Here is a 23,419-nt window from a genome sequence, read left to right as displayed (position 1 = left end):
TAGTTACCATCTGTCCCCCCTAAAGTTGTTACAATATTATTGACTATATTCCTTATGCTGTATATTATATCCCCATGGCTTATTTATTTTGTAACTGGAATTTTGTACCGCTTAATCCCCTTCACCTATTTTGCCTGACCCCCTACCCGCCGCCCCTCTGGCAATCACCAGTTCTCTGTATCTGTGAGTCTGTTTCTGTCTAACTGGCCCCCTTGAAGCATGTCAGTGTTGAGAAGCCCTGGCTTAGGTGGACATGTCCAGGCAGAAGGCCTCTTTGTTCTTCCCAAAAAGGAGACATTCTTCTCTGTACCATAGTAAATTGGATCAAATAGTGTTCGTGGTTCTGTACTATTTTTAAACTTTTTTGGCATTTGAAGAACTAGGCCTTCTTTTAGTAGAAATAGATTTGAAAGAAAAATTTACTTAAGAAAATACAAGGGAATAGTTTTAGATTTTTTTTCGTGACCGTAGTTATATGTGAGTAATGATAATAAAGTAAATCTTTAAAATGTGCTTTGAACCAGTGACAAGCTAATAGAACCTCACTTTTAAGGTGACTTCTATATGAACAAATCCTGATAGGAGCCTGATAATTAAAATTAATTTGTTTCTTCTCCTTAGGTCACCGCTGTCGTATCCAGGAACACAGGAACAATATGCGGTAATGACTCTGGGAAGCTCTGCTTGGATGCCCTGCCAGTGGCTTGTGAACTATAGTATATAGCAGGGGTTGGCAAACTACAGCCTTGTGGGCAAATCTGGCCCGTCGTCTGTTTTTGTAAATAAAGTTTTATTGGAATACAGCCATGCCCATTTGTTGATGTGTTATCTGTGGCTGCTTTCACGGCGTATGGTGGTTCAGACAGAGACCATATGGCCCACAAAGCCTAAAATATTTACTATCTGGGCATTTACAATCAAAGTTTGCTGACCCTTAAGTATAGAACATTGTTTTTTTTTTGGATGTATTTGGACAGTCGTCCTATATTTTCTTTCCTCTATTAATGTAGTTTTGAGTTAATTTATCTTTTCAGCCCTTTGAAAATTACTTTTAGGCTACCTCTCATTGCGTTGAAAGTAGTTGGGATAGAATATGTTGAGAAGGAGAGTGCAGAGTATCTTCTATTTTTATTTAGGAGAAGAGAAGTTCTAACAGCTGTAAAGAGTGGATAATAAGAGGGAGGAGCTAGTGCTGAATCTGTTAGTTAGAAGCTAACTGGTTAGAAAGCCCAGGTCACTGGGTCTTGGACTCAGGTCCTCAGCTCTACAGACTATTAGTTCACCTGTGGGTTTGTGTCTCTGAGGGTTTTGATGCTCCTACATGTCACTTCTTTCTCTCTGCCTCTCTCCCTCCCTCTCCTTTCTTTCAGTCTCTTCTTCCCTCTTCCTTCGCTCACTCTCTCTAAAAAGATGTAGAATCATAAAGTATTAAGCTAGAGATCGCTTGGAATAGTCCTTTCATTTTACAATTCATTTTACAATCCTTCCCTTTTATAAATGTGGAACTGGGGTCCAAAGAGTTTCAGTGGCATGTCACAGGTCACCTCAATTAAAGGTTGATCTGTCCAGTTTTCTTTAATACTTTTGTCAGCTTAGACATGATTTCATAAAATGAAACAGAGTTGAATACTTACCTGATCTTGTGATAGGAAAAGACTAATTTTAAAATATTAAAGCAATGATAGCAATCATGAAGGAAACTTAAGAACTTTTGTACATACCAAAAAAATGTGTATAATTTTCTTGATTAGAAAAAGGTCTAATATCTCCTCCCCCTAAATCAGTAAATGACCTGAGCTAACATTTACGAAAGAAGAAATACAAATGGTCCATAAAAATGTGGGAAAGTTCAACCTTGCTGGTAATTAGACATGCAAATAAAAAGGACACTGTTTTTCACCTAGAAATTGGTAGAGATTCTATGTGTGCACACGCACGAGTGCACGTGCTCACACGTGTGCACATACTACCCAGTGTTGGTGGGCATGCTGTGAAGCAAAGCACTTGTTAATGCCTTTTTGGAAGGACGTTGAGAAATGTTAGTCAGAAGCCTTAAAATATTCGTTCTCTTTGACCTAAAGTTCCACTGGTAGGAATTTATCCCAGGCACAGAGTTGGAGATGTGAGCAAATATTTACAAGGTGCTTTTGCATGTTTCTTCTTGATGAGATACTGAATTTTCTCTTGAAAAAGCAAGCAAGATGAAAACCCAAGCTGAGATAGCAGTGACTTGGCCTGGATCTCACAGTTTCCTACAACAGTGCTTGTCACTCTGTCAGATAATTTCCTCTGAAGTTTCAAGTACAAAAATTAAAGTTTAGAGGCCGGCCCTGTGGCGTAGCGGTTAAGTACGTGTGCTCCACTGCTGGCGGCCCGGGTTCAGATCCCGGCCGCACATCAGTGTACCGCTTGTCAGGCCATGCTGTGGCAGCGTCCCATATAAAGTGGAGGAAGATGAGCACGGGTGTTAGCCCAGGGCCAGTCTTCCTCAGCAAAAAGAGGAGGAATGGCATGGATGTTAGCTCAGGGCTGATCTTCCTCACCAAAAAAAATAAAGTTTACTCATACCTCGACTTGTTCCATAGAGTACTTCAAGTGCTAACTTTCCTTTTTTTAGGTATATTTACGGGCTCTGGTGAGAAATCTTTTTAATGAAGGAAATGATGTTTATCGGGAATGTGATTGGAACGGCTCGCTAAGCCAATACACGGAAGCTTTGAATATAGCTGATTATGCAAAGTCTGAAGAAATTTTAATCCCTAAAGAAATAATTGAAAAACTACATATAAATCGTATTGCTTGCTATTCTAATATGGTGAGTTGTGATTTTTCAAACAATGTTTCTAGAGAGAAAAAATGTTTTCAGTAAAATAGTCTATTAATAAAAGTCAGTTTCCTGATTTCAGTTTTTAAGAAAGATATATTAGCTGCTTTTAGAGTGGCCAGAAGCTTTCAAAAATCAGCTTTGGATAAATATTTAGGGATTTTAAAAAAAAGTTTATTTCTTAGTTACTGGTCTTTGGAGATTCCCATTTGAGTATGGCTTTTGGGAGTGTGTCTGCTTATTAAAAAACGTCAGGGGCTTGCCCAGTTCCGTAGTGGTTAAGTTCGCGCACTCTGCTTCAGCGGCCCAGGATTTGTAGGTTCGGGTCCCGGGCGTGGACCTACATACCTCTCATCAAGCCATGCTGTGGCAGTGTCCCCCATACAAAATAGAGGAAGATGGGCAACAGATGTTAGCTCAGGCTGAGCTAACATCTGTTGCCCATCTTCCTCACCAAAAAAATAAAAATTAAAGTTAAAAAAGTCAGCCTAGGAAGAAACAGGTGTTGACAGGTGAGTGCATCTATCAGGTATCTCTGTTGGCAGTCTGCTGCTTAGTCAAGCTTCAGTTAGTTCTCTTAGGAGCTTTTTTAATTAGCCTTCAAAACAGTAATTAGCCTTCAAAAGGATTAACACAAGCTTTTCACATTTCTAAGCTTAAAAAGCAATATTTTGATGTGCTTATAATTTTCACCATGGACGTTCAGTAACATTTAAGCGTGAATTTTAGAAAGGAGTCCTTGTTGTCACCTAGGTCTTTGCTAATGAGCATTCATTGATGATTTGTTTTCTGTAGTGTGTTCATCATCAACTAGCTGGTTGGGAGTTACGTTTCCATTTGGCATTTAATGAGCTCCAAAAAGGGGGAACTACGGAGAGGAGGCGAGTAGGACAGGGAGCGACACCTGGGGACGTCAGCCATGTCTGGAAAGTTTTCTTTCGTGAACATCTGAGGCCTTTATGGCCAAATGTTAACATCTGTCTGATCTGGGTGGTGGGTGCATGGGTCTTCTTGACTTTCTTTCTACTTTTGTGTATTTGAAATTTCGTAATGAAAATAATTTTAAAAAGAAAACTAATACTGCTAACTTAGAGTTTAAAAGGAGGGTAATAGACTGGAGTCTCAATTTGCTTGCATTTACAGGAAGGCATCAGTGCAAAAAATGAATTGTTTGATTGCTAACTTGATTCTTTGGCCTTACCAGGGTTTCCATGATAAAGTTTTAGGAGATTGTGATACAGTCCTCAGTTTAAATGCCAGTAACTGCAAAGCTCTGTATCGGAAGGCGAAGGCTCTGAGTGATTTAGGAAGATACAAAGAGGCTTATGACGCTGTCGCAAAGTGCTCCTTAGCGGTGCCTCAGGTATGGGCTTTTCAGTTCATTTGTTTACATCATAACCGTTTTATTGCTTCCACGTGGAGAAATGGCATTTAAAGAGTTACATTTTCCAGCCAGCTGTCAGCCAGCCTCAGTTGGGAATAATTGCTCATCAAGCAAGGGTCTTGACAAAATGCAAGTTGTAACTGTTTTGCCTTTGTCTTCACACTTAGTAAACATAACCCTCCGTTGATCACATATTCTCACTTTTTTCAGGATGAACATGTAATAAAACTAACTCAAGAACTAGCACAGAAATTGGGATTTAAAATAAGAAAAGCGTATGTTAGAGCCGAGGTAAGCTGAGTTCTCTCCGTAAGGCATTTTCCTTTTTGTTTTGTAACTTGGGAGTCAGTTCTGTTTTTAAATTTGTGTCTGTTTTTTCTTTCAGCTCTCATTAAAATCAGTTCCTGGAGATGGGGCTACCAAGGTAAAGTTATGACTTCTGTCAGAATCATAATTTTAAAAAAACAAAAGAAAAAGAAAAGATAGAAGCATTAGCAGTTCTGCCTTTAATGTTTTTGGTTTGTGTCTATTTTTGAGACCTTTTTATTCCTGAAACACAATAGCCAGTTCCTCTCCTGCAAAAAGAAAGCAAACAACTCAAGAAATGTCTTCTAACCAGCATTTCCTGAAGTTCAGTGGAGCATTTTACAGGTTAATAGATGTTAGGTTTTATTAGAAAAAGTTGTTCAGGGCCAGATGCTGATTTGGGAAGTCATTAGTGTGAACACAATTAACAAGTTGTTTTTTTTAAAGGCAAGTCTTCTTGGAGCTATTAGGATGCCATTGCAAGTTGGAGAGTGAGAGGGGGCTAGACTGTCCCTCTGGAGCTTATTGGTCCTGAATGTCCCTTGGGAAATACTGGTGCACAGGAAAGAAGTGGTGGGACCAGTAGACTAGCACTGTGTAACACCACGTGTTACAAACGTTCACATATTCCATTTACTTCTTGGATCTTAAAAGGGAGTCACATTTCTGTGAGAACCTGCATTCCTCTCTTAGAGTGAGTTTTATAGATTGCTTCATAGTTTAGAATCCTGAAAATACTATGATCCGTTATTTGGTTTAATTTCTAGGCTTTGAACTGTTCTGTGGAAGATATTGAGCCAGGTATGTTTTTACATGTCATCTTAATCTGAAAAGTCCAACATTAGACATTATACGTGTTATAATGTCAAATAAGATTACGGTTTTTAGTATTAAAGCAAGAATAATTTCAAAAACCACCTTTATGCTTCTGGATGTGCTGGCGAGTGACTGATTGATAATATTGAATGTCAGTAAGCAATTGTTGAACACCCGTTATGGCCCTTCCACTGTCTAGTAGCTCTGCCCAAAAGGGGTTCAGGCATTTCAAGGAGGAAGGAAAAGTTTTCACAAGTGAATATGTCCGTTCCTGGGTAAAACAAATTATTTTTAGAATTACTTTTATCCTTTTATTTGAATTGGTTTTTCTGTTATAGCTGTCTATTTTTTATAATTGCTTTTGTATTTTTACCTAGCTCTTCGTTTTCTCTCTGATTGGCTGTTGACCCTAGTATTATGTAAGTGCACTGAAAATGAGCGAGTACATTTCCGTCCATGTTACAGATTTATTCACTCCGAGGCAAGAAGCAGTTCCTCTTGTTTCTATACCTGCATCCAGCTTTTCTCACCAAGTCGGAAGTGAGCTGGCCTCAGTTCCCGTTATGCCCTTAAGTTCTGTTTTGCCCCTGCAAGTGGAAGAGAGCGCACTGCCATCTACAGTCTTGGCAAACGGAGGAAAGATCCCCTTCACTATGCCAGAAGCTTTTTTAGATGATGGGGATATGGTCCTGGGAGATGAAATAGACGACCTCCTTGATTCTGCACCTGAAACTAATGAAACTGTTATGGTAAATTTCAGTGTTACTCCTTTCTTCTGAAGGCAGGCTTAATTTGTTTTACTTTTTTTTTTTTTCTTTTTTTTTTTTTTTTTTCTAATTTTTGTTTTTTTTTTTGTTTTGTTGGTTTTCTTTTTTGGGCTTAATTTGTTTTAAATTGTAGTATAACCTGCTAGATATTTTCAGTACTGCCTATAGGCTAAACTTTGGGTTATTTGTCTTGAAAATTACTTTTGTCCTTCTCTGGTGGTAACTGGCTAGTTGGGTCATCTTTGAAATAAAAAAAGAAACATGCTGTCTAGTAATTAGGCAATTTTTCTTCAAGTCATATTGGGATCATGTGTTACGGAAAGGGTAAATTTAACATTCTGACAAAGAATAGGCATTTGATATTTAAGGAAAAAAGAAGTTTTATGGATTAAGGACTTCTCATTCCTTAAGGATAATTCTCTGGTAACCATATACCATAAAGCAGGGGTCAGCAAACTGTAACCACAGGCCAGATCTCTCCTGCTGCCAGTTTTTGTATGCCAGCAAACCTAGAGTGGTTTTTACATTTTTACATGGTTGGAAGAAAGAAAAGAGAATAATATTTTATGACACACAAAAACATTTTATGACACTGCAACAACAGAGTTGAGTAGTTGCAACAGAGACTATGTGGCTCACAAAGCCTAAAATATCTAATATGTGGCCCTTTATAGGAAAAGTTTACTGACGTCTTCCATAAAGTATATTAAAATAGTAGAAGCAGTGGGGCCAGCCCGGTGGCGCAAGCAGTTAAGTGCCCGCACTGTGCTGCGGCGGCCCGGAGTTCGCCGGTTCGGATCCCAGGCGCGTGCCGACGCACAACTTCTTAAGCCACGCTATGGCAGCGTCCCATATAAAGTAGAGGAAGATGGGCACAGATGTCAGCCCAAGGCCAGTCTTTCTCAGCAAAAAAGAGGAGGATTGGCATCGGATTTGGCTCAGGGCTGGTCTTCCTCACAAAAAAAAAAAAAATAGTAGCAGCAGTAATATGATGATGATGATGAGGGAGAGAAATTCAGAGCTGGTTTCCAGGGTGGTGAAGTAGGTGGTGTCCACGTGGAGTTGACTGAGGGAAGAAGAATATGTAAAAGGCAGACAGACCCGGGTTTGATTCTTACCCGGGTGATCTTGGGCAAGTTACTTGGCCTCTCAGCTCTTCAGTTGCCTCATCTCTACGGTGGCGATCACAGTAGGATATATCTCAGAGAGTTATAAGAATTAAATAGATACTATATGACATCATAGGATAAGGCCCATGGAAGCTCTCGATAAATTGTCACTTTGATGGGGTGTGGGAAGGTAGCGCTCTATTTGTTCTTGTGAGATTGTAAAGTCACATCTCCGGCAAGATGGTCCCAGTCCTTCCAGCTTCTCCAGTTCCCTTCTCTTGAGCACTCTTCCTTCTGCCTCAGCCACTACACTTGTCCTCACAGTTCCTCTTGAGTGAAGCTGATTTTCATGAGCCTTATGGTCAGGTGAGGGTGGGGAATCACAAGGAAGTTTTGAAAATGAAACATGAATGTCACATTTTATTAAAATAGTATTAGACGTCACACCTCAATCCCTTTTAAAAGTGGGCTTGAAAAGAAGTAAACTCAGTAGCTTAGATTTCTCTACAGAGTCTTGATTTTGATTTCAACTTTGTTAGGTAACATCATTACCCAATGTAATCATTTGTTTTTATATGCTGATATTAAAACAGTTCAACCTTGGGCCGGCCCCCTGGCTTAGCGGTTAAGTGCGCATGCTCCACTACTGGCAGCCCGGGTTCGGATCCCGGGCACGCGCCGACGCACCGCTTCTCCTGCCGTGCTGAGGCTGCGTCCCACATACAGCACCTAGGAGGATGTGCAACTATGACATACAACTATCTACTGGGGCTTTGGGGGAAAAATAAATAAATAAAGTTATTATTTAAAAAAAAAACAGTTCAACCAACTTGGAACTGAGTTTCATGGGTTTTAAGCAAATCTTTTTTCTTTTCTAGCCATCGGCTTTAGTCAGAGGACCCCTTCCGACAGCCAGTGTCACCCCTAGCATGCCCTTTTCGGCATCTCTTTTGGGCACCTTGCCCATTGGTGCGAGGTATGCTCCTCCAGCCTCCTTCTCAGAATTGTATCCACCTTTGGCTTCATCCTTAGAAGATTTCTGTTCTTCTTTAAATTCATTTTCAATGAGTGAATCCAAACGAGGTAAGAATCGAGCCATTTATGTAAACAGTTGCAGTTAATTGTCTAAAAAAGTGAATTTGTGTTTGACAATTATTTAACTAATTCTAGGTAGTTGGTACTTGAGTTATTTTCATTGTAGCTGAAAATATGAAAACTACACCTTCAGTTTTAAATTCACCTGGATTAACTGTGCCATTGTGGAGGTCAAGAAGCCGAGCCATGAGAACAGGATTGTATGTGGCACTGGTTTTTTATAAGATAGTTTGTGAAGCTGGGTGTCTATTGTTTTGGGAGGTGAAACGGCTTTTAACGTTTTCTCCAAGAAAGGTGTGCCCATCTTAAAGGATCATAAAGATAGGTTATCCTTTTAAATTCTGAACTGGGCAAATACTTAGTTAAGACTAATTTAAGATCAGTGTTCAGAATAACAATTAGATCTGTCTGTTTTAGGCTTCATTCATTCAGCTCAGCAAACTATGCCTGATGCCTTAGTTTTACAAAGGATTGCTGAATTTTTAGTCTGACTCCTGTTTCTGGAATCCTAGGTTGAATACATACTTTTCAACAATAATGATAAAAATCTTAATATTTTTCTGAGGCATAGTTACATGGTTGAAGGGACAAAAATCAAAATAATTGATATAAAGATTGGCAACTGAAGAAACTCAAATTTGTGGGAGACAGAAGTGCAGAGAGGAAATAACTGAATGTAGACTGAGAAAAAGAAAGTAATTGAAGCTTACTGATTTTCTTAATGTTATGGTGAGTTCCTGCTTCGTGTTCTCAAAAGAAGAGGCTCTTTTCCCATTTTGAATATGAGTTATTTTCTTAGTCATTTTTAACAGTCCCACTTGGTAGGCCTTGCCTTACCTTGTCTCTGGAAATAGCTTTTTATTTGTTTGTTTCTCTAAGGGTTGTTTATGCCCATGGTTTCTAGAGGAAAAGAAAAACTCCATAGCCCTCTTTGAGTGTCAGTAATGAGCAAGAAAGCTGCTAGGAATTGGGATGGGAAGAAAATGTGGGAAGCCATAGTCAGCTACTAAGCCCTGATGTTCTTATTCCATGATTAGAATGAGAAGGTCTGTTGAAGTTTTTTTATTATTTTAGATCTGTCCACCTCAACTTCTAGAGAGGGAACATCGCTTAACAGCAGTAATTCTTCCCTTTTACTTGTAAGTGCCACTTCCTCTTTTGTCAATACATCGCTTAAACTGAAAATAGGTCTTTTACTTAAGTAACTTAGTTATTTGAAAGAACATGACATTCTCCCTTAAATTTTGTGTGTGCTGTGGGAAATAGCGTTAAAATAAGACTCTCTGGAACATCCAGTAATACATGCTCTGTGTTTAAGACTGGATCTGTCACAGCAAATTAATCACCTTAGCTGACAGTGTAAGAGGCATTAGCACAGCGAAAACACGACAAGGAGATATAAGATCAGGGCGCATACAATGTGTTTGCTGTTGGAGCAGAACGATCACCTATCGCTTTGAACAACTCATCGAGAATCCCAAAAAGTGGGGGAGGGGCTTAGAGACCCGAAGAGAGGAAAATGTAGAAAGAAACAGATTTTAAGTAGACGCTCCTTAAGGACAGAATAAGACCAACTTCAGTGTGTGAAGAATCTCTGATTTTCCGGATGAACTCATGTCCTCTGGTAACCGTGCGATATTCGCTGGCTGTTTTCTGTTTCTCCCTTGCTCTTCTTGCAGATGGATGGACCAGGCAGTTTGTTTGCTTCTGAGACTTTCTTGGGAATTTCAAGTCACCCTAGAAATGACTTTGGAAACTTTTTTGGAAGTGCAGTTACTAAACCGCCTTCATCAGTGAACCCCAGACACCCCCTCGAAGGAACTCATGAATTGAGACAAGCTTGCCAGATCTGTTTTGTAAAATCAGGTCAGGACCAAACAAAGGAGCAAACAATATTAAACTCATCAATAACCTGAGTTCTTAGGAATTTGTAAATACATGTGGAAAACACCAGCTAGTGTGACTCTTCAATCACTATTTGAATTCTTTCTCAAGAAGCAGCAATGATTGATTTGGGGTCTTTGGAGTCTAATAGGATAAGTTTCTGTTCTTATTTGATATAATTTTATTTATAGAGTCATATGGAATAGAATATTTACCTGATTTTGAAAGCTTATTGAAATTTTCATGAAATTTTTCATGTTCTAAGTATATGTTTAAGAACTTGATCTAGGGCCGGCCCGGTGGTGCAAGCGGTTAAGTGCACGCACTCCGCTGCAGCGGCCCGGGGTTCGCCGGTTCGGGTCCTGGATGCGCACCGATGCACCGCTTGTCAAGCCATGCTGTGGCGGCATCCCATATGAAGTGGAGGAAGATGGGCATGGATGTTAGCTCAGGGCCAGTCTTCCTCAGCAAAAAGAGGAGGATTGGCAGATGTTAGCTCAGGGCCGAGCCTCCTCACACACACACAAAAAAAAGAACTTGATCATTTTCAAATAGAGCATTTTAAGACCAGTATATGATATAATGTCTGTGAAAAGTAAAGTACTTTCTCTTGGTTTGTTTCATATCTTTACTCCTAAGTCAAGTGATAGAAACACAATTTATTCTAAACTGGACCCAAATTCATTTTTTTTCTTAGTTGTGTATTTAACAGTGTTCTTTACCTTTGGAGGCCATCAGAATTCCTATCCTAGTAGTTAAATAAGCATATGTTTGGGGAGGACTGGTGTTGAATAGAACTTAGTGTTGTCTGACAAACAGCATAAAAGGCAAAAATTACTTCAGTAGCTTGTTTACGTTTAGGGGTTATGAAAATGAGATTTTTATGGGAGTTTAATAATCAATATCCATCTGCTGACATCTTGTAAATATGCCTGTAAAATGAAATGATACTTTTGGTGCATATGAGCAGTCTTTTTTATATGTTTTTCAGGCCCTAAGTTAATGGATTTCACTTACCATGCTAATATAGATCATAAATGTAAGAAAGATATTTTGATTGGTAGAATAAAGAATGTTGAAGATAAATCATGGAAAAAAATACGTCCAAGACCAACAAAAACAAATTATGAAGGACCTTATTATATATGTAAAGGTATGTACCATAATTACTTAATTGGTATACATTACATAAGTGATAAGTGATTTGCTACATTTATTATGATGGCTCCAGTATTACTTTACCAAAAATATTTAGATAGAGTTAATAGCAAGTTCCTTGGATTGAGACATTAGTATTTTTTATATTGTTTTTACCTCTGTTTTTAACTTCTTATATAGTGTATGTTTTATTATTTTTACGGAAACAGGGCTTTGCCCAGGTTTTGAACAAAACTGTCTCAAACTTTAAGTTCTCTGACTTAGTCTAAACAGAATCAGAACACTGGACTAAGGCTTTGAAAATATGGCTCTTTTAAGTTGGTTTTGAGAGAACTTAGTATTTTCATTTTTGTCAAAACAGCTTCATCTGAACGAGCTCCGAATGTCCTGAGATGATTTTTTAAACTAAGATGGAGTGCATGGGAGTATCAAGGCTTTTTTCTCTGTCTGAAAGAAAAATAATTTAGACTTACGGTGCTGTCTTTTTTAAAGAGTTAATACTATCCCTGCGTAGTAAAATGCATCTCCTTGTTTGAAGCTATCCATGAATCGTTATAAAGATTCAAATGATGCCCTAAATGTGTTTAATATTCATTGGCTTTGAAAAAACAATGTCCCACGTTTTAAATGTCTTTCTAGATGTTGCTGCTGAGGAGGAATGTAGGTATTCAGGCCACTGCACATTTGCTTATTGCCAAGAAGAGATAGACGTCTGGACTCTGGAGCGGAAAGGGGCCTTCAGTAGAGAGGCTTTTTTTGGTGGCAATGGAAAGGTCAACCTTACTATATTCAAACTTCTCCAAGAGCATCTGGGAGAGTTTATATTTCTTTGCGAGGTACTTTCTCCAAACCTTATTTTCTGCTGTAAAATTGGTGATGGTATCTGAGCTGCAAGCCCGGAAGTATATGGTACTTAGCGCAGGGCCTGCCATATGATAAAGCATTCACTCAACAAGGGTAGCTACTACTGTTGTCCAAAAGAATAGTATTAAGACTTCATATTTAATATTAATTGGTATAAGTGTGTAATGTATAAGTGTGATACAAAAGTTCTATTTTGTATTACGTTTTTGTGATAATTCTTCTTCTCTGTCTATTCCAGAAATGTTTTGATCATAAGCCTAGAATGATAAGTAAAAGAAATAAAGATAATTCTTCTTCTTGCTCTCACCCGGTTACAAAGCATGAGTTTGAAGACAATAAGTATGTTGGTAGTTTCTAATTTTTATAGTGATAAAATAGATTCTTTTTTAGATTCAAATAAAAACAGGGTAGTATCCGCCCAGACATCTCGTCTCTCTTTTAGTTGTTTTGAAAGACGATGAGTATTTAAAAAAGGTCTATTACTAGATTTTGCTGAGAATTAAAAAATGATTTATTAAATTGATACTTAATACAGAAAAACATTACTGATTTATTGCTTCTCATGACGTGGATTTAGGTATTTTAAGTATTTTATGGCTTAATATATAATTATCCTCCTCCTCCCCAATTAACCTAACAATTGCAAACAGTGATTTATTTTTTCTGATAAAGATTTAAAATGTATCTTCAGTCTAGAACTTGACATTTATATATATATATATACACATATATATGTTTTTAAAAGCTATGGCAGGACAATATTAAAATGTCACTCCATTTTCATCTTAGGTGCCTTGTCCACATTTTGCGAGAGACAACAGTAAAATACTCCAAAATACGTTCTTTTCATGGTCAATGTCAGCTTGATTTATGTCGCCATGAGGTTCGATATGGCTGTTTAAGGGAAGATGAGTGCTTTTATGCGCATAGTCTTGTAGAATTGAAAGTCTGGATATTGCAGAATGAAACAGGTAGGTTTGTGCACGGTTGAGAAATGTCTCCTCCAGCACAGTCAGGGTTTGATGAAACGGTATTGGAGCCCCTTCTCCATCAACCTGATGGGACAACACTGTTGATTTTATCCTGAGCTTTAAACTGTGTGGTCACTTTTCATTTTTAGAGTGGCCTATTTTGAGTATGGTCTCGTGTAATTGCCAGTACAAGTTCATGCATGTAGTATGGATTTGTGAGGAAGAAAGATTGCTCAGAAGCCACCAAGACCTATATTTGTAAATACTTCGTTTTGGAAAAGAATAATGTGATATTCATTCATCCTTGGTGATAGATTACACTACGTGGGGATAATTAGGGAAGTGAGTCTCACTAGAACCAGATTGGTGGACTATTACTATTCAGAGAACCTAAAGGAAGGCTTGTATATTTCCCAGGTATCTCACATGATGCTATTGCTCAAGAATCTAAACGATATTGGCAAAATTTGGAAGCAAACGTTCCTGGAGCTCAGGTATTTTCTCTTGCGTACTTTCTGCATTTGGTGTGCTTTCTGGAATGGCCTCATGGATGTTAGTTGTTGGCAGATGTGGTTTACACTTACAGTCCAGTTACTTTCTTAATGTTGAGTTGAGTAATTCTTAATGTGAAAAAGAATTCTGAATTTTATTTTTTTCAAAGATTTTATTTATTTTATTTTTCCCCCCAAAGCCCCAGTGGATAGTTGTGTGTCGTAGCTGCACATCCTTCTAGTTGCTGTATGTGGGACTCGGCCTCAGGATGAACGGAGAGGTGGTGCCTCGATGCGCACCCGGGATCCGAACCCGGGCCACCAGCATCGCAGCGCCCGCACTTAACCACCAAGCCACAGGGCCGGCCCAGAATTCTGAATTTTAGTTGATCATCATAAAAAAAATTAGGCATCCTATAATACCTACCAAGGGTGTAGGATACAGTTTTCTTATTCAGCTTAATCGACAAAACAGCTGGGGTCTTGGGCTATGGGGATTCTTAGAGTAAGGGAGATGGATTGTTTGTAGTTTTGCTTCCCACCTGGCAAAACTTTATCCACTAACCGCCTCCCCCCTGCCCACCCCGCCCCATTCCATTCATCACCTCCAAAGCTGACTTTCATAAATTGAGGTTTGGTGTCTGTAATCTGCTTGTATCATATTCTCTTGCATTTGGATGGAGAATTGGAGATTTAGTTATCAGATCGTATGTATAATCGTCAAATCATCAAACTGGACAAAAACAAAAGTTGTATGCTATTATGAAAAAAAATGCATGGCGATTCAGTATTTTGTTCTCAGAAAACTGGTTTTGTGTTAAAATTAAAACTGATCTTTCAATTGTTTAAGGTACTTGGCAATCAAATAATGCCTGGATCTCTTAATATGAAGATAAAATTTGTGTGTGCTCAGTGTCTGAGAAATGGTCAAGTCATCGAACCAGACAAAAACAGAAAATATTGCAGTGCAAAAGCAAGACATTCGTAAGTAGTGTGTGTGTGTGGAAACAATGCCGATTTCATAATTACCTGCTTCATAGGTGTGAAATCATGCATCTGAGGAAAAAGATTAAGTGAAGAGAGCAGAGGAAAGTAGATGATGTAGGAGTAATTACAAAGCAAAAGGGAAGAGATTTTTAGGCCTTAGTGGCTAAGAATTCAACAAGATTCAATAGTGTTTTTTCTGTGTTTTACCAGTTCTTTGTTTAGGATTCGTAGAGAATGTTTATTTACAAATATCGACAGGAAATGAAATGACAGAATCATAAGGTGTTTCTTTTAGAAGAGTTGAGAAAAAAATCTCTGGTCCTTTAGGTACAAACTTTGTACCTGTCCCTTTATATGATGCCTTTGCCCGTGTGTCTTTGTTTTTTCTGAACTCCATTTTTCTTAGGTGGACCAAAGATCGTCGTGCGATGAGAGTGATGTCTATTGAACGTAAGAAGTGGATGAACATCCGTCCTCTCCCCACAAAGAAACAAATGCCTTTACAGTTTGATGTACATACGTAATTTTTAAGCCACTTTTTTTTATTAGGCATTTCAAATCTTTAGAAAGTAGTAGTAATTCAGATTGAAACTGGAGTTCTTTAAATAATGCTCGTCATAATAATGAAATTTAAATGGTCTTCTCTTCTTTTCCTTCCCTTTAGTATGTGTGTGTGGTTCTGTGACAGTTTTCAGATTGGTTGGAATTTTATGAGTTACTTGGAAAAACAGATTATCGAGAAATAGAGAATGGAGAAACAGTTATGGGCGTGATTTAACTTATTTTTCAGGTGAATTACTTTTGGGAGGGAATGGAAGAGACTTTCATTTAAATTTGATTCCTTAACTTTGATATCAAACCCAAGGCCTTCCGTATTATTACGAATGCTGTTGATGAGTTGTTTCATTCATGCCTATCTCTTTCACTGAAGCAATGGATACCAGCTAAAATGTACCCAACTTTATAGGACTTTCAAAAAGTAACCCAAAAGAAAAATGTTCACTGTTAGAGGAACATGCTCCTCAACAACACTTAGAATGAAAATACTAGAGCAACTTAAAGTTAGGGCAGTATTTCGTTCATGCGGTGGCACGTTTTATCTTGGTACCTTATGTGGTTTTGAAGATGATTTTCTGAGCAAACCCCTTGAGTTGGCCCAGGACTCTCCTCTTCACAAGGGAGAGGGTCTAGAGAGAGTCTGCAGGATCTCACTGTGTGAGTTAATGGACAAGGTCCCTGGGGCGTAGACACGTAGTAACCTCTCGGCCCTGATGGAGGAAATACGGAGAGAACCTTTTGCCCAGAGAAGCAGTGCAGGTGGATTGCAGAGGTCCTCCGTAAATGAGGCCTCGCTGTCTGAATTGCCAGAAAGAGTTGAGGAAGAGACAGATTAATTTCCTATTACCCAGAGTACCTTGCCGCTCTGTAAAACTTATACAGGTGATAGGGTCAGTCTTTGAAGGAGGTGGCATGCTTGTGTGTCATCCACAGTGGTTTTAGACTCATAGATTTGGATGATTTAATCAGTGGGTCCTGTAGGAGGGGAAGAAGGTTGATTGGAACCATTGATATCTTGTGCTTTAAAAGATAATGGAGATTATGGGTGTATTCCTCAATACTTTGTTAATGTGTTAAAACCAAGACAATTGAGAACCATTTCTAGTTCATGAGGCAGCTGCCTAGGACTGCCGATTACCCTTTCATCTTGGATGTGCTGTACCACGTGCAATGTTACAGTAGCTTATTGCCTCTTTTTTTTCTACCATACTGGCTATTGCTAACGGATCCTTTTTCTAAAAGAAGTAGTAATACTCTGTGTGTGTATGTGTGTAGACAGTGTGGTGAGGTGGAAAGAGATTGGGCTTCAGAGTCTGCCAGAAGGGACCTAGTCGAGTTACTCAGCCTCAGTTTGCTCATCTGTAAATGGGAATAATTCCATCATAGGGAAGATTACATGAGATGGTGTTATGTAAAAACCCAGCACAGTGGCTGGCCTTCTCCATTATCTCCTCTTCTCCCTGCTCCTTACCATTGAGCTTTGAAAGACTATGGTAAATGTTTCCCTGGTAATACCTGACAAGTACTTATTGGGGTTTCACTGGGAAAAGAATATGATAAAGTCAGTCACAAGAATGTTTTATTGACTACTGACTTTATGCCAAAGATTGTAAGGGTGGGGTCACTGGGAGGAAACGTGGAGTGTTAAGGGCTGACTGCTGTTAGGTTTTTAGCAAAAGCTAATGCTAAGCATCTAATATTATGTAAACTAAGTAATATATTGGGTCAGCTCCTGTTGAAACACAAAGATAAGCTAAGAATTAACTGTACTGGGATTTATGCTCTATAAAGACAAGTTGATGGTATTTAAGAATGAGCGCTCAGTGATGGAGGTTTTCTGGGTGTTGATAGTCGTGGTTCTTAGAGAAGTCTGCGTTCTGATTGCTATCACTTTATTTTCTTACCAGTATCACTGTATTTACTTTGTAAAATAAAGTGCAAATAACCAGAAGAGATATTATTTGAACGCTGTGTAACTGGATGGCCTGGTTAGTGTAATATTTGTCTTTAGACCATGCATATCTAGTGAATTATGGCTGAGGTTAGCTGCCAGTATTGGTTATAAGTCAGCTAATGTCGAGATTTTTTCCTGACACTGTTTAGTACCTTTGGAGTAGTCTGCGGTTTCCTTACTGCTCCCAAGTGCTGACAAGGAGGCATCCTGAGTGTTGGGCAGGGGAGAGTCGGGGCTGTCAGGCTGAGGGGCCAGAGGCTGCGCTGCAGAGATAAAAATTTCTGCTGTGTTAAGAGCAGCTCCTCTGAATAAGTGAGTGTGTAGACACTTCCTTGTAGGAAAACGTTCCATCCTCCAGTTCCATCCTTTCTTTTGGAAATTTTCTTTGGAAAAATTTTGAGATAGAAAGCTTAATATTAATAGCATCTCATGTATTTTGGGCTTATAGTCAGTTTGAATAGAATCAAATTAATCATTTTAAAATATTACTCAGCATTAGCGTGGATAATAATGCTTATTTTGCTGAAATGTACAAATTAGGTAGTTTTACTAAGTGTGCTCTGTCTTAAAGCATATTCCTGTTTTCTTCACACAGCTGTGCAATCACATTGCTTCTGGGAAGAAGTGTCAGTATGTTGGAAACTGCTCCTTTGCTCACAGTCCTGAGGAACGGGAAGTGTGGACTTACATGAAAGAGAATGGGAGTAAGTCAGTGTGAGGTGTAGCCTGGACACCTGTGAACTCTGGCTCGCCTGAAGTTTCTTTCCTCTCTGTAACTGTGCCCGCTTCCTGTGAGCACAGAAAGCAGTCTGCATTGTAAACAGTGGTGCCATTTTATCAGTGGAGCAGAACCTGACGTCTGTGTCTGCTTAGATACGAATGTATAGGTCTGCATCCCTTGACATCATAGGTGTGTTCCTGAAAAATGGTCCGGGGAACTTCAGTCCTTCCGTGACTGCTTAAATCCCATCATCTGCTCCCGTTGTGACTAGTCACCCCTGAATCAATCGGGTTAGAACTGGAAGTTTCTTCCCGGAGGCCTTACTAGTAGAACAGGCCCAGATTCAAAGGCCCAAGGAGAGAATGTTTATTTTGGTCAAACTTCAAGTTTGCTATGGGAGTCTTTGAAAGGGGCCTCGGGCACCCTTTCTCTTTTGGCCAAAAAATGTTTTACTACAAGGATCATTGTTCTTTAATCTTAACTGATGGAAGTTTACTGACAGCTTAGAGTCTGCAGTCTCCAGAATACAAGAAGCAGTTGGATTTAGGCACGTCACTTGCTGTGTTTCAACCATGTCAAAATTCAGTGACTTGTGTGGACGGGGCTCCTTCTCACTCTCGTGCTTGGAGAAGGGACATACAGCCACTGGGGATAAATTTGGCTACACACTCCTATCCCCCTGGGGACATTTGGCAGTGTCTGGAGACATTTTTATTGTCATGACTTGCAGGGATGTCATGCATCCCACTGGCATCCAGTGGGTAGAGTCTAGGGATGCTGTTAAACATCCTACAGTGCACAGGACAGCCCCACAGCAAAGAATTGTCTGGCCCAGAATGTCAGCAGTGCTGAGGTTGAGAAACCTTGGCTTTAGCACTTGATAGTAATGCAGAATACACTCGTTCTTACCATAGGAAGCAGCTCACAGCCACTGCCCAGGGCCTGGTCACAGTTGTGTTGTTGTAAGTTGTACCCCAGCATGTCCATCCTCTGGGAGTGTGGCTTGACTGATGGACTCCCATCAGGGTCAGGATCTCGGTCCCAGTAGTAGTAGGTTTCTCATCTTTCTCAGTAAACAGTGAGGAGCATATCAGCTCCAGGCCCCCTAAGCCATGTGAGTAGCCTCGTGTGATGACAGTGATGATGAGTGTTTAACATGGGGCAACATAAAGCCTTGCCAAGGCTTTCCTTTTAGCACTACCCTTACGATGGTTCTGAGTATTACACACCCCCAAGTGTCTTGCAAATGCAGGGAGGAGTTAATTAATCTTGAAAACAAATGTTTGCAGTCTGGCAGTCCTGAATTTGCTGCTTGCCCATGAGCGTTTACCTGCTGCTTGGATGTTGTGAACCATCTCCTTGTCTAATATAATCAGTCTCCCTTCAGCCCTCTCGCTTTTCTTTTGAAAATGTCCTTCAACTGATAGAAGAAGTGTGCCTGATCTCGCATGTATTGAAATGGTATATTTAAATCTTCGCTGCTGAAAGTGATTCATTTTTCTTTAGTACAAGATATGGAGCAGTTTTATGAACTCTGGCTAAAGAGTCAAAAAAATGAAAAAAGTGATGATGTAGCCAGTCAGTCAAACAAGGAAAACGGAAAACAGATTCACATGCCAACAGATTACGCCGAGGTTACCGTGAGTACTGTTGGTTATTCGCCTCTCCTTTGCTTCCCAGCCACTGGTGGAGCCTGTCTTTTCTGTCCCTCCTTCTCCAGAACCTGGCTCCCTCCCTCACTGCCCGCCCTCCACCAGTATCTTCATCTTCTCTCTCCAGTGGCTCCCTGCCATTAGCTTAAGTCTCCTCATTCTAAAACATCCTTTCTCTGATCCTTTGTTTGACTTGGGAGCCAGAATATTGTGAGTCTAGGTCCTGGTTCCTCTCCTTACTAGCCTGTGACCCTGGGTAGATTATTGAACGTCTCCAAGTGGCGTTGTGATGGGAAGTGAAGTATACTGAATCTGTGACACTTATCCCAGTGCCAGGCCATAAAAGGTGCCCAGACGCATGGGCTCCCCCACCCACCCAGGTCCCTCCTGCCCTCCTTACTGCCTATACTCTGGCTCTGCCTCCAGGGTTCTATGCAGAAATTAAGTCACCTGTGGTCTTTTACTATTTTGGTTTTCTTTTAAAATTTTCAAAAAAGAGGATAATATAATGAATATCTTGAGCCCTCTATCCCAAGTGAACTGATGTTAACACTCTGTTGTATTTGCTTCTGTAAAATAAATAAAATGTTACAGATAAAGTTGGAACCCCATTTGTCCCCCTTCCCAGAGGGACCAGATCCAGTGTGTATTTTTCCAGGCCATGTTTACCTATCTGACATATTTATTCTTAGTCTCTACTTCTGCCTGGCACATTTTTTTTAAAATGACATAAGTGCATGCGTCTGCTACTCTGCTACTCGTTTCTTGTTTTGTTTTTTGGCACCTCTCCATATTGATTCATTCGATCCAGGTCACGTCTATGGCCCAGCCTTGCCCCATTTCTCTTCCTGTGATGCGCCCTGGGAACTCCTCCCTCTCTGCCAAGGCTCGGTGCTGGTTCCCTTGCCACGTTTTCTTAAGTGCTCCTCCCATTCCCAGAGCAGGGTATCACCCAGACTTGCTGGGTCATGAGATTTACCTGGGGTGTTTAAGAAGACAGACTCTTCGTCTGCACCCCAGACATACTGAGTCAGAATCTCCTGGGGAGTCTCCAGGAATCTGTTCTATCCAGTGTTGCTGATGATTCTTACCCAGGGCATTTGGGAAATACTATGAAACGCTTCGAGCCTGCATCTGTGGTGGCGCTTACACCCCCCATACCAGAGTTCCTTCTCTGTAGGTCTGGGCCCCCGGGCAGCGTCTGCCCAGCATGTGTACTTCCCCTGCACCTGGCCAAAGTCCTGCCCATAGCGGGGGCTCAGGTCATGTGCCCTGAAGGGAGTTGCTGCCCGTCCCTCTGCACTTGGTGAGCCCTGGGCTTTCACGTCCTCTCTGCTTTTCCTCATGGTGTTAATCCTTCCCAGAATCCTTGTTAGAACCTGCCCCTTGTCCTCCCGCAGACACTTTTGTTTGCACACCAGTTCTTATCACCTGGACACTGGTGAATCCTTGCCCCCTGCTCTCTGCTCCTCGTGTTCTGGCAGGCCTCCCAGTGTCGGGATCCTTTCCTTGGTCCTAGTTCTGACTTTGAGTTTTATGTTCTTGCCTGACTCCTCTCCTAGACGGGCTCCCGAGAATAGGGTCTGGGTTTGAGTCGAGTGGTTTCTAGTCCCCCTGGTGCCCTGAACAGTGTTTGACACATTGAGGGACACAGCCAACACCACTGATGGGACATGTGTCTTTGTGCACGTTAGGTGGACTTCCACTGCTGGATGTGTGGGAAGAACTGTAACAGTGAGAAGCAGTGGCAAGGCCACATCTCCTCGGAGAAGCACAAGGAGAAGGTTTTCCACACTGAAGACGACCAGTACTGCTGGCAGCACCGCTTTCCAACAGGATATTTTAGTATTTGTGATAGGTACGTAGGTCTCTTAAATTTCCACATGAAAACTGCTGATCTCACATGACTTTCACGGTTATTATGTCAGTGGACAGAGAATATCTGGATGATAAGTCTTGTAATGTTGGATGCTTGGATTTGTGCTCAAGGCTGCTCCTTAAACATTATTTCTTCACTCTTCTGTGGTTACATGAGAAGATTTACCAGTCTGCCGATACTGGTTTGAAATGTCTTAAGGTAACTAAATAGAGAAGTGTGTTCATTCAGATTTGTCCAAACCATCTCTGAGTTCTCAGCGGGAACCATGTAACCTTTTACCACGTTGCTTATAGTAGATGTTCATCAGTTTCGAAACTGTTTGAATTCTATTTCAAGTGTAAATCTGGAACTTAAGTCAAAGGAAAATGTTAGTGTCACTCCTTTAAGTTTACTTAGAAAATTTTTCAGTGAAAAACTAGATAATTTTGAATTGCTCCTCATTTTGTTAAATCAGTTTATATTTAATTTCCATGTTTAGATCCATGTAATCTAAAACCGTTGAAGACATCTTTTACTTAATGCCACTTCTGATTTCTTTCTACTGCATCAGGAAGGAATGTAGTCTTTTTTCCCCCATCAATCAGTATTTTTCATTAAATACATTTAAATAGTTTATTAATTTCTCTATTGTGGATGTCAAGGCTGTAAAATACTCATTTTTTTAGGCTTAAGATTTTAAACTAAAAGTTTTATGAAAATCATAAAGCTAGTGACGTGTAGATTTTTATAAATGACTTGTGGACACTCACCAAGCTGACTTGTCCTAACAGGTATATGAATGGTACCTGCACGGAAGGAAGCAGCTGTAAATTTGCACATGGAAACGCTGAACTTCATGAATGGGAAGAAAGAAGAGATGCCCTAAAGATGAAGCTCAACAAAGCAAGAAAAGATCACTTAATTGCCCCAAATGATAATGACTTTGGAAAATATAGTTTTTTGTTTAAAGATTTAAACTAATATGCTGGCTTTTATGTATGTTACCTAATCAGAGCATTGACCAGAAAAATTGAAAGTGTTCCAAGGCACGTAGCAGAGGAGCTGCAGATTTTCTGCTTGTATTGGCGTCTATCGTACCTCCTGAGCAGCAACCCACAGTAGGTAGGAAAACAGGCTGTTTGACAGGTCTGGCCATGCTTTCACGGCACCATTGGCATCATGTGGCGAAGTGACCGCCACCCGGTTGCCATCTGTTGAACAGACTTTTGGATGAAGTGTGTTGGGGAAGAGGATAAGGTTATATGTCTAGGACAACTCCTTGAGTTGGTTTAGATAAGAACCATGGTTCAGATAAGAACCATGATGATGAGAGAATAAACACTGTCCTGGGATCAAAACACATGATGGATGAAATTCTTTACACATTTTAAGCGGAACGAATTTGTTTAATGTAATAAAGTTTGCTACTTATCTGTACGTAGGTTGCTAAAAAGGATTTTCTTAACTCAGATTTTAAGCCAAATAACCATTTAACACTAGTATATGTTAAATGGGGTATTTTTCTGTATTTGTATGTTTCACTATAATAAGGGAACTGAGGATAATGTGCATTGAGAATATTTTGAAAAATAATCAGTTGACTCAAATTTTATTTCTTGGTCTTTTGCTGTTTAAATGATGATTTTGAAAGATTAAACTTGTACTATTGGTATTGTGTAGTGTATGGACCAATATTGCCTGTAATAAAGATTTTATATATAGATATCTTTCATTTTTTCATGTGGTCCTTTCTCCACAAAGAATTGTTGAGACTGGGTACTAAAATCACAGGGTTTGGTTCTTTTTTTTAAAACACTTTTATTTAAGCAGTTGGTGACAGAATGCAAATTAGAGGGACATGAAAGCAACTTTCCTCTCTGTCCCGCTCTCCCCTGGGTTTGGGCTGATAAGAGGCTTGTCTTATCAACTGATATGTCACTCCTCCAGGGGTCTTCTGTCTTTCACTCAGATAATGACTAGCGAGGAGACAGATGGCCAGCCGAGTCGTGGGCTGGGGGAT

General features: G+C 40.0%; 1 protein-coding gene across 2 annotated transcripts in view; it reads left to right on the top strand.

Annotated features, from left to right (window-relative positions):
• ZC3H7A (zinc finger CCCH-type containing 7A) overlaps positions 1-23,124 on the top strand; it is a 34,404-nt gene extending 11,280 nt beyond the window's left edge. Inside the window, exons 3-23 of one of the 2 annotated variants that reach the window (XM_087416975.1) lie at positions 622-661; positions 2,618-2,815; positions 4,029-4,187; positions 4,419-4,499; positions 4,594-4,632; positions 5,282-5,315; positions 5,796-6,079; positions 8,085-8,289; positions 9,376-9,440; positions 9,981-10,167; positions 11,177-11,338; positions 11,983-12,179; positions 12,446-12,546; positions 12,997-13,178; positions 13,596-13,672; positions 14,520-14,653; positions 15,063-15,168; positions 17,764-17,872; positions 19,396-19,529; positions 21,236-21,399; positions 22,191-23,124. In XM_087416975.1, coding sequence (XP_087273101.1) covers positions 622-661; positions 2,618-2,815; positions 4,029-4,187; positions 4,419-4,499; positions 4,594-4,632; positions 5,282-5,315; positions 5,796-6,079; positions 8,085-8,289; positions 9,376-9,440; positions 9,981-10,167; positions 11,177-11,338; positions 11,983-12,179; positions 12,446-12,546; positions 12,997-13,178; positions 13,596-13,672; positions 14,520-14,653; positions 15,063-15,168; positions 17,764-17,872; positions 19,396-19,529; positions 21,236-21,399; positions 22,191-22,380 — 2,848 coding nt within the window. In that variant the 3' untranslated portion in view covers positions 22,381-23,124. Of the gene's footprint in view, positions 1-621; positions 662-2,617; positions 2,816-4,028; positions 4,188-4,418; positions 4,500-4,593; positions 4,633-5,281; positions 5,316-5,795; positions 6,080-8,084; positions 8,290-9,375; positions 9,441-9,980; positions 10,168-11,176; positions 11,339-11,982; positions 12,180-12,445; positions 12,547-12,996; positions 13,179-13,595; positions 13,673-14,519; positions 14,654-15,062; positions 15,169-15,320; positions 15,447-17,763; positions 17,873-19,395; positions 19,530-21,235; positions 21,400-22,190 lie in introns of those variants that run through there. The other variant, XR_015548512.1, reaches the window with a different exon arrangement.
• Positions 23,125-23,419: the final 295 nt, after the last annotated feature.

Source organism: Ceratotherium simum, chromosome 26, assembly GCF_057802395.1.
Source record: "Ceratotherium simum simum isolate JZ-2026a chromosome 26, ASM5780239v1, whole genome shotgun sequence".
NCBI lineage: Eukaryota > Metazoa > Chordata > Mammalia > Perissodactyla > Rhinocerotidae > Ceratotherium > Ceratotherium simum.
This window is presented reverse-complemented; position numbering and strand designations above follow the sequence as displayed.